This window comes from Aristolochia californica, unplaced genomic scaffold (genome assembly GCF_029961685.1).
Source record: "Aristolochia californica isolate CCGP_79_NKW_82.1479 unplaced genomic scaffold, dmAriCali1.0.hap1 SCAF_6, whole genome shotgun sequence".
Taxonomy (NCBI): domain Eukaryota; kingdom Viridiplantae; phylum Streptophyta; class Magnoliopsida; order Piperales; family Aristolochiaceae; genus Aristolochia; species Aristolochia californica.
The window spans coordinates 34,147,267-34,158,104 of record NW_027182257.1 but is presented as its reverse complement, the minus strand read 5'-3'; the positions used below and the strand labels follow the sequence as shown (position 1 = coordinate 34,158,104).

The following is a 10,838-nucleotide window of genomic DNA, read 5'->3' as shown; positions in this document are numbered from 1 at the left end:
AGTTAAGTGTAGGCTGCCCTTGGCTATCCGAACTTATTTTACCCTTTTTTGATTCAGCACTCAAAAGCATAGTGACCATAACATCATGACATGAAGGACTCTATAGTGGCTTTAGTCACTTAATTCGTGTTGACGCCCTCAGTTTTCCTTTCTTAAGTCACTTCTTCTAAACTTTCATTTTACATGAGGGATGGACTTCCTTAGAGCTAATCCCTCTAAAACATTGGATAAATTTGGGTCTTTTCTCTTAGCTAAACTAGTTTCTTCTTAGTGACCTGAGCCAGAAGTAGAATCGTGTTTTTTGGGAATGGAATGGGGAGGGCGAAGTGTATGAGAAATTTGGGCGTTTGTTTACTACCAAATAGTAGAATCTCTTTTTGTCTCAAAGAAACAAGTGAACTCTGCGGGGACATCCAAGGAGCAGCCTAGAGTTTCTGGAAGAAATCGACACAGTCATTATTGCACGATGCGCCACGCTTGATAGTCTTCCACGAAGAAAAACATATTTTGCACATAAACATGGAAGAGGGTTCGCCGTTGTCCAAATCAAAGTGCTGAGGCTCCCCTTTTTAAAGAGAGACAGAGAAGCCCGGGCAGAACACTGGAAACGATACTCTCCCTGCTCCCACCTCGCTTTCTGCTGGTGTGGGTCACGCACCTCGCCGCAATCTGTTCTGGGCTTCACTGCCCCGGTCCTGTGGGATCCTTACCGTGCGCAGCGCTGTGAGAGGGAGAGGAGGAAGAGGGATTCGAGGGAATGGAAGGCTTGCTTGTTTGGCTCTTGTCCTTCTTCCTCATTGCAGCGCTAATCGGCCTGGTTGTCTATCAGGTACCTCCACCATACAACTCTCTGCTCTGTTTTTTTTCTTTTACTTTACCATTTTTTATCGATTTATAGGTATATTATTTTGACTTATTTTCTACTGTGGTTCTATGTTTTTGTGAGACAGAAACCTCCGCAAATATTTTTCTTTTTTTTTTTTTGTGAAATGGTGAGTGGCTTTTATTGCACAAATAATATGATTACAGCAATAGGGGGAAAAGTTCTTTGATTACCAAGGAAAGGAGTTCCCAACAACTAGGAGATAGGGCAATCTCCTGCTTTGCAATCTGGTCAAGAGATGATGTTGAATATTAAAACTGATCCCTCCTGTTAAATCCAAATACACAAGGTTAGTAGGAATAAGTGTTCAATGAGGGGTAACTATCTGCGTGACTGTTCCTCTGAAACATTCCAAAAGTAGAGGAATAATCCTCTCTTTTTTTTCTCTTTTGAAAGCAATGGAAAAAAGCTTCTTGGTGCTTGCTTTTTCTGTTTCTTGATGTGTGTAAGCTCGAAGTACGTTAGCTGTCCCTTGGGATAGAATTTTCAGTCATCAATTCTTAAAGATTGGTACCTCACAATATGATTATTTCTACCCTGACAAGTATTTTGGACTCTACTTCTGAAGGAGTTCTTGTGGAAGGGAAATCAAAGGCAAATTAGCCAGTCACATGAGAGAGGAATTTTGTTGTCCTCAAATCAAGATGGATAGCAATGTTTATTGTCTTTGGATCAATAGGAAAATTAGACCTAGATATCCTCTTTCTTTTTAATCCTTTAAAAAAAAAAAAAAACAAGAAGCATATTACCACTACAAATGATAACAAAAATCTTCGTAAAGAGTCCTACTGTTGGTTTCAGTGTGTAGACCTTTATTATGCTCAGTCTGTCATTCTTCTGTCCCGTTTTCAGGCCAAACCTTGTATGCTGATTGCCCATACAAGTGAAGTGGTATATTTCATGTGTCAGCTGCCTTCTCCACGCAGTTGGCCAACAAATAGGTGAATTGTTGGATGACATTGCATCTCTGAGGAGGTATTAGTATATGGAGTGTGAAGTGATTTAGATACTGCTTGTTCATGCCTCATTCTTGTAATGGGATAGGAAAAGTTTGGAGTCTTTTATGTTTTTTCTTTGATTTAAGTATAGAAGTCTTAAAGTAGGATATTTTCAAGATGAAGCTTGTAAAAGAAATTAGTAGTTATGTAAAATTCTCTTGTTGTGAGTGCTATCCTCTTATAACAAGGATAAAATGTTCAATTCAATCCTTTCTCATAGGGGATTATAGATTTTTAGGGCTGATTTGCCGGTTGTGTTCATATTGGTTGCAAGAACCAACTTAGAACTACTAGGTCATATAACTTGTCGACCATCGATATGGTTTCTCCTCAAAATATCAACGTGTGATGATGTAAAAATAAGGCAGGCTACTTAGTGTTGAAGAGTTGCTTACCTCTTCAAATGGATGCGTAAGGATCCTGTTTCTGATGTTTTAACTGCCCTGACTAGTTTTCAGATGAAGTTTATAAGCAAATATCTTAGCTCTGCAGATTCATAAAAATGCGACATTTTGGAATATGTACCTGCTTTCGTACATTTTATGAATACACAACATGAATGATATAGTTATGCTGTATTGATTTAAGCTGATAGTCAAATATCACATTGATTGAGATAAAAGTTTTGTTCCTGGAATCATGATCTGATTTCTGCCAATTGTTTTGGCAGATTCTCTTGCTAAGGGGTTGCCTGCCAATCTCTCATTGTTTGGGACCACTCTTGTTTGTCTTTTATTGGCCTTTGCACTTTAACAAAATGAACCATTTCTCCAAAAAATAATAAAAACAATAATAACTAATAAATAAATAAATGAAGTGTTTCTTTCTTGTCGATATTATTTCTTGTCAACTACAAAAGAAAGTTGAATTTACGCCCTCCTTTGTTTGAGAAATGAAACTTTAGTTGTTTAAAGCCTCGTCACCCAAAAAATATCTTATTTCGTTTTCTTTTCTCCCACTTCTTCTCTAACCAATTAAGGCCTAGAGCTTGAGATGGTGTGGCTTGGGAATCCAAAGAGAGTGACTTGTTCATGGAATTTGACTTCACTGCATGGTTGTTAATGATCTTATAGTTATCGCATTACTTATGACTCCTCTGACACCTTTTTAGTTGGATTGGAAGAGTCAAGTATCTTGTTTGAGGCATCTTTAGCGCTCTCTCTGCCTTTCTCATGGTTTGAATCTTCTGTCCTGGCAACGCAAAACTTTTGCCAGCTTATGTGTTTGACAGACCTGGAGTTGGATTATATCAACCCTTTTGATACAGCTGCTCGAGTAAATGGGACCCTCAAGCCTGAGTTTGTCATTCAAGGAGTCTTATGCTTAGCCTATCTGCTCACAGGACACTGGCTAATGTTCTTGTTCTGCTTACCTTACCTCTATTACAATCTGAGACGGTAAGTTTTTTTTTTTTTTTTTTGTCAGGTACCTCATATCAATTGTTTATAATGTTGATTGGATGAGCTTAGGATGTGGTAATTTTGGTAGACATACTGAATCATTGCCAGTTCACATGAGAAGAGAGCCTCTAATATAAATCTTGCTGTTTTTTTTATTATATTATTTGGCTCATCAGGTATAGGCAGAATCAGCATTTGGTTGATGTCACTGAGATATTTAACATGTTGAGCTGGGAAAAGATGCAACGCCTCATTAAGCTAGCATATCTCATCACTCAGCTATTTGTTTCGATATTTTGGTACAATTTTTTTGTTCTGCTTATGCCTTTTTCTTTTCGGCAATCAGCAAGTTTTTTTTTTTTCATTTGATCGTAAAAGTGTTTTTTTATTGGTTGTGTAGGATGATTTTTGTTGCACTGGACGAGGACTAGTGTTTGTAAACAGCTTCTCTTCATTGGCTGTGTTAGTCTACAGCTGGAACCAAGAAATGCCTCACTAGAATGCTCCTAGGCTTAAACTTCTGCCATTCTTTCACAAATCATGAGCTCTAATTTTTGGTAGCTGGAACTTAGTACTTCCACGAAGTTGATGTGCTGTTGGCTGGAGAAAAATCAGATCCACTCAAGTGGACTTGGTTATCAATAGTGTACCGAGCCATCTACCCACACTTGTAATGTGGCTTTAGTGGCCTACGGCTTCTGGGAATTTTCGGTAGTTGTGCTTCTACATCTGTAATTTGTATGTGAAACTTTTCCTCCCCCCATTTTTAATTTCTTCGTATTTTGAACAAGCCAAGGTTGGTTTTACTCAAGTTGGATAACAAGGCTAAAAAATAGTGACGATAGCTGTAATGGGGTTGAAACCCTATCCACCTAACTAGGTTGATCATATCTCATATACTCATTTGAAGTTTAAATAACATAAAAATTTTAAATCAATAAAAACTTACAAATATCCCTTTGAATTACAAAACTTAAGTGTATGCAGAATATCCCTTTTAATAAACACTTTTAATATAAAAAAAAACTATTTGTATAGGCAAAATAGACCAATCTCATCAAAAGAAGATAATCTACCCACGTTTAAGTTATTATGGCCGCTAGCCACCTAGTTGAACCAGAATAAACATTAATTAATTAAAAGTTAAACTTCTTTTTCATTGACCTGCCTGGCTTTCTTTATTAGTGAGCTGAAAAACTACGAGAAGATCGACGCGAGCAAATGATAAACCATTCCATCAAAATGGGTAATCTATTAAGAAAACAACTCTAAACCATCGGGTACAACTAGTGTGTACTCTTTGCCTGGGTGAAAAACGTTATCCTCAAAATAACCTCACAAACAAGTTCCGACTACCAAAACTTATTCCTAAACAAGAGATGGACCACTCACGATTATCGCATCTCAAAATCCCTGACACCCTTCATCCTGCTTTTAGTAAGGCTCCACTGGGACACGGAATTTAGCCCCAGCATAGACTGCAGCAGATCCAAGTTCCTCCTCGATCCTAAGGAGCTGCAAGCATCAAAAACCCGATTCCAGTCAACAACATCCATAACATCTTCTTTCTCGACTCCATATAAATACAATCACAGTTACCTGGTTATATTTGGCAAGGCGCTCAGACCTGCATGGGGCTCCCGTCTTGATCTGACCCTATTTCACAAGAATAATGTATATGTGTGTCAACTTCAGCAGTTGACCCATTAAAAAGAGGAAAGGTAAAAAAAGCTCTTACTGTTGACAAACCGACGGCCAGATCAGCGATAAAGGTATCCTCTGTTTCACCACTGTATTCAATAAACCAAAATAAAGTCAGTTTCCCATATTCACTACACAGCGACAATGTTTAGAGTTTTAGCAGATTCTACCTCCGGTGACTTGTCATCACACCCCAGCCAGCACGTTTGGACATCTTAACAGCCTCAATGCTCTCCGTCACTGAGCCAATTTGGTTGACCTTCAACAGAAGAGCATTGCAAGCCTTTTCCTTGATTGCTTTCTCCACACGCTGGCAGCAGTTACATTTAAAAACAAAGATCAAGATCGTATGAGAGCAATTCTAAACCGTCTACAACCATCAACACTATCATACCTTTGGGTTAGTAACAAGAAGATCATCTCCAACAATCTGCACTTGCTCCCCAATCTCCTTTGTTAGCTTGTTGTAATGTTCCCAATCATCCTGATCAAATGGATCCTCAATAGACACAATTGGGTAGTCGGCCACAAAGGACTTGTAGACATTCTTCAAGCTGTCTCCTGAAATTTTCTGGGATCCATCATTGTTCTGCAGCAAACAACAACATTAGACGTCTAAAACAAAACATTTTAAAAGCAAAGTTTAGAACTTTGTCATACCATTGCAAAAGAAAAAGTAGCCTTACTTCCTCTTTGAAATTCAAATCATATGTCTTGTCCTTATTGTCATAGAACTCAGACGCAGCGACATCCATTCCAATCACCACCTACAAAAGATATGAATTGAAATTCTTAGCCAGATCCAATTAGACATGGAGAAAAGAGATAAGGCTCAGAAGCAAAAAAGGATCAGTTAACTTACCTTGCCAGTATATCCAGCTTTTGCAATAGCTGTCTTCAAGAGTTCAAGACCTTCTTTGTTCTCCTAATTTTCCAGAAATAAAGTCAGACTCACTGCTGTTAGTAACTGAAATCCATCTTCATAGCAGATATATCCCTAGAAGTTCACAAACAGAACCTACAGATAACAATCACATAAAAAGCAAAATAATTACTTTCTTTCAAAAAAACCAAACAGCAATATGGCATCTGACCTGAATATTAGGAGCAAAACCACCTTCATCCCCAACATTGGTAGCATCTTGGCCATATTTCTTCTTAATTACAGCCTGAAACAGTGGAAAAAAACCATATCAGTCGATGCAACTGAAGCTCCACTTGCAGTGCAAAATGATCAAGAACAATGAGATGCCTACCTTCAAATGGTGATACACTTCTACTCCCATTTTCATGGCTTCCTTGAATGAGGAGGCCCCGACAGGAAGGATCATAAACTCCTGTAGAACAAATGCACATAACTTAAGAAAAATTCACTACTACACGTCAAAAAAAAAAAAAAAAAACAATGATATGTGATTTCTTTATGATATTACCTGCATTGCAAGTTTGTTGCCAGCATGAGATCCTCCATTGATCACATTGAAAGCAGGTACAGGCAGCACTAAGGTCTTGTTCCCAGCAAGGTTGGCAATGTGCTGCACAACAATTAAAAGATACTTTTTTGAAAATGATGGAAAAAAATACTTAAAGCAATTCACTAAATTTCTGGAGGAAAGATATGCATGAAGGATGAGGGAAATTATTTGCATTTCTAACCTGGTATAGAGGGATATTCTTCACACTAGCTCCTGCTTTGCAGATGGCAAGAGAAACTGCTAGAATGGCATTAGCACCAAGCTGGTACAGTAAGCAAAAACAAAAAAGGTTACAATACAACAAATATCATAAAACATGGCCGGATCAACCACTAGAGTATACTTTACCTTTTGTTTGCACCAACCCCATTCATTAACTGTTCCATCAAGTTCTTGGACCATGAAGTTATCAATCTTAGTCTGCTCAGTTGGATCCTGTAATCATAACAAGTAACACTTAAGGAGACCATACATTGCAAACCGCTAGATAAAGTAGAGAATATTTAAAATGCTACCTTTCCAATCAAGGCAGGCCCAATTATTGCATTGACATTCTCAACAGCCTACAGCATAAACATGTGGCCATCACAAATTCGTCATAGACAATTGGTGTCACCAAATGAGGAGATTAATGGCCCATGAAGTAATACGAACCTTAAGAACACCTTTTCCAAGATAGTCAGATCCCCCATCCCTAAGTTCTAGAGCTTCATATATACCTAAAAAATAAGAATGCACAGAGAAGTGTTAGTACTTCAAAGGCAGCACGTCTTTGCAATTTAAACATAAAAGCAACATACATGAAATAATTGCTGAGGTAAAACGAGAAAGTTAAAAAGGGTGAATCAATACAAAAAATTTAATGTATTTCGATGGTAAAGAAATGTTGTTGCAAACCCTAATTACAGGGAAACACTTTTATGGGGGTAGGAAACTTGCTTCAGTGACCAAACTAACCTTCCAAAATTTTATAGGATATTTTCAGAAAGTTACACAACATTTCCAGAGCTTTGAGGAAAGCAGTACAATATTTTTCTACATTTTTCAGTATAAAAGATTAAAAATGAAAAATATTAATTGCTTGGTTCAAAACCATTAAGTAAAATTGATCATATCTTACTAACGATTTTTAACTTTAGACAACTATAGTTGTTAACAAGGATTAGTTATGATCTTTGTTTGTCACAAAAACCTAAAGAAATTTCTTCTTGTTCAACTATTATATGATTTCTACAAGTCTCTAAATAGTCTTTCACAGAAAAAAAGATTAATGGCATGTGTTTGGCTGAAGTTTTTCCAGCGCTACCTATTCATTTCTTAATTCTACATTCCCATTTTTTTAAACAGTGAATCCAGAAGTTCTGACCATATTTCCTTTTCCATTTCCAAATGTAAGTCTAGTTTCTGCTTCCCGTACCAGTGCTGCATATTCTTAAAATCAAGTCATAAGTAACAATTCTAGAACCATATGTTTTATATTTATGTTTTTACATTGCAGACAAGATAAATAATTTTTTTCTTGACCACGAAGACAACTTTTCACTCGCCTAAGAATGACTTTAAGCTGTTTTTGCAGCTTACTCTTATATATCATGGTCTAGAAAAGTACAGGAGCCCAGTTGGCTTATCGGATATAGATCCCACCTGATCCTATTATTACGGAAAACGAATGTTTTGACCATGCTAAAGAGCAGTTCTAGCAAGGAACTCTAGGAAATGTATTTTTGGAAAGCAAGGAAAACCAAGAAAAAGCATTCTCTGCAAATTACTAATGCCAGAAAGGAAATGGACTCCACCAAACAAATTTTGTACACCTTATAATCTAACAGGAAATTTTTTGTCCAAATACGAAATTAACAAAATATTTGGCATGTACTAACAGACATCTAGTAACTGCCTATCAAATAGAGGAACTGTAAAGTATCTTGGGCCTTTGGACAATAATCACATGGAAGGTTTCTAGCGTGAAGTCTTGGGTTCAAGACTGACCAAGAGTTTTGGGGGGGAGGGGCAGAGAGGTGACATTATTCGAAAAAAGGAAGTGTAAAGGTAAAAAAGAAGCAAACGATTAAGCCATAAGTCGCACTAACCCGCATGTTGACATCGAATAAATCAAACAAAGAAAACAAATAGAAAACGATCAACCAACCACGAGATGTCACAGTTAAAGAAGGATATTTCCGTTTGTTATACCTGTAGAAGCACCACTTGGTACGGCAGCCCTAGCAAAAGTCCCGTTGCTGCAAATAATATCTACCTGAAATAACCATGAGGGTCAATACTGTTACTACGCACAAGAGTAAGATGAAAGTTACACAAAACGGAAAAGAAGAAACTGAACCGAACAACAAGTTCGACCAACGATCAGACCTTAGAACAGAAAACAGAGTAACCAAATCAAGCCGATTAAATCACAGATCGAAACAAGATCGGACATCCAAACAAAAAACGAAAATAGTCATCCAGATCCTTGAATAAACCTGACAGACGAAGAAAGAAACTGATGGAAAATCACCTCAACAGTAGGATTTCCACGGCTGTCGAAGACCTGTCTAGCCTTAACAGTCTTGATGGTCACCATTTCTCGCACAACCCAAGTTTCTGTCTGCTAAGAATGCCTGTTCTGCTGAACTAAAATGCAGAAGCGAAGTGGCAGCCTTTATACACAAGAGTTAGGTTCATCTTCATGGGAATGCAATTTTGGCCGTTGGATTAACTAAACAGTGGGTCAACTAGGACCGTGGATTCAGGCGTCCGCCTCGATCGTCACGGGATTCTAGCGGCCCAACACGCGGCACAAGTGAGAGCATATTCTGGGATGCGTCTGTACTAAAATTCTAGGCATGTTTTTTGGTTCACCGTTGCCACTCAACTCATGCCTTGCCTTTATGAATAATCAGCACGGGCCAAGCTTTCTTTGTATAATTTATTAAAAGCGATTAAACGGAGCATGACTCGTGCTTGATTACGTAACACTAATAATAGCTCTTAAAGAATCAAGATCAAAAGTCTTCTAATTGACACTTGGACGACAGAATGTAACTAAAGAGTAAAAAGAAAAAATGTAGGACAGTTAAAATAGGAATTTCTGCTTTCTTTCTCTTGATTTCATCCCTCAACTCACTACTATCCATAATTTATCCTGTCAAATAGGAATTAGAAAGTTGTTGTCTTCTCTGATAATTCCCCCTTTTCATTTTGGATCAATCTCGCACCTGAGCCACCATTGTTACTTTGTCATAACCATTATAATCTATGGTGAGTGATCGTGCTCACTTAGGGTTTGTTTGGAATCCCTAGAAAAGAAAATAAAAATAAAATTTTGATCATTATTATTCTAAAAAATAGTTAGTAAAATGATCAAATTCTTTTCTTTTCACTAACTTTTTTTAAAAAATAATAATAGTCAAATTCATATTTTCTTTTCCTTGGGTTCTAAATAGACCCTTCATGTCTAACAATTCTTCATTCTTATGCTTCAATCTTACTTACAAAGGAGGATGACGAGCCACTGTTGTGTACGGGTTATGCTGATGGTGTTCTAACCCAATGTATTGGACTCATGACCCGTTTTAGTTGACTCAATTTTGAGGGGTGGATCAAACCAAGAGGCAAACTCGCCCCTTTTACCATAATCTAACCCAAGTCAGGTGGTCCAACTCAAAATTTGAAAGACATGAGATGAGCCCAAATTTTGAGTCATAAAACTATTTATTCTACCGCATGTTGTCAAGTTGGACATGATCCCACATGCATCTCTATGCCAATGTGCCCCCCAATTATTGGATATGACCTTGACTCAAGTGCCGCCTAACTAAGGTTCACAAAAAGGTCATTTCCGATTTCCCATAAGGTGCATTCAAAATTAGACCTATTTTTTAGAAAAGTTCACAATGTATTGATTTTCTTTTGTCAATATTATGATGCTTCCATTTTTTGTTTCCAACATTACACGACATAGACCTCCTTACAAAAATGCCCTTATCTTTGGTCTTCTCTTACTTGAATCTATTTTGCTTTCAAAAGAAAAATAACCCTTAGACTCCTTTTTTTCTCTCACTAAGAGACCTCATAATGAAAAAAAATCTTACTCCAACCTTCTTACAAAAATACTCTTATCTTTGGTTTCTCTTACTTCAATCTATTTTGCTTCCAAAAGAAAAATAACCTTAGACTCTTCCTTTTTTCTCTCACTAAGAGACCCCATAATGAAAAAAAGTAGTCTCCTTGCTTTCCATTATGTCTTCATTCAACCTTCTTACATAAATACCCATATCTTTGGTCTTCTCTTGAATCTATTTTGCTTTCAAAAGAAAATTAACCCTTAGAATCTTCCTTTTTTCTCTCACTAAGAGACACCATAATGAAAAAAATGTAGTCT

The 10,838-nt window shown here is 37.2% G+C and overlaps 2 protein-coding genes across 2 annotated transcripts; one reads left to right on the top strand and one right to left on the bottom strand.

The window, feature by feature from the left end:
* The first annotated feature begins 295 nt into the window (after positions 1-295).
* On the top strand, positions 296-4,126 carry LOC137934862 (protein cornichon homolog 4-like). Its single transcript, XM_068779417.1, has 4 exons — positions 296-829; positions 3,097-3,278; positions 3,458-3,580; positions 3,682-4,126. Exons 1-4 carry the CDS (start codon positions 758-760, stop codon positions 3,710-3,712), a joined length of 408 nt encoding a protein of 135 aa, XP_068635518.1. The 5' UTR covers positions 296-757; the 3' UTR covers positions 3,713-4,126.
* A 377-nt stretch (positions 4,127-4,503) lies between these two features.
* LOC137933900 (enolase 2) lies at positions 4,504-9,075 on the bottom strand. Its single transcript, XM_068778002.1, has 16 exons — positions 8,973-9,075; positions 8,651-8,714; positions 7,112-7,176; positions 6,973-7,020; positions 6,806-6,892; positions 6,639-6,719; positions 6,416-6,517; positions 6,239-6,319; positions 6,077-6,151; positions 5,845-5,907; positions 5,669-5,749; positions 5,377-5,571; positions 5,153-5,292; positions 5,020-5,071; positions 4,881-4,937; positions 4,504-4,796 (listed from the first exon to the last, which is right to left on the bottom strand). Exons 1-16 carry the CDS (start codon positions 9,036-9,038, stop codon positions 4,716-4,718), a joined length of 1,338 nt encoding a protein of 445 aa, XP_068634103.1. The 5' UTR covers positions 9,039-9,075; the 3' UTR covers positions 4,504-4,715.
* Positions 9,076-10,838: the final 1,763 nt, after the last annotated feature.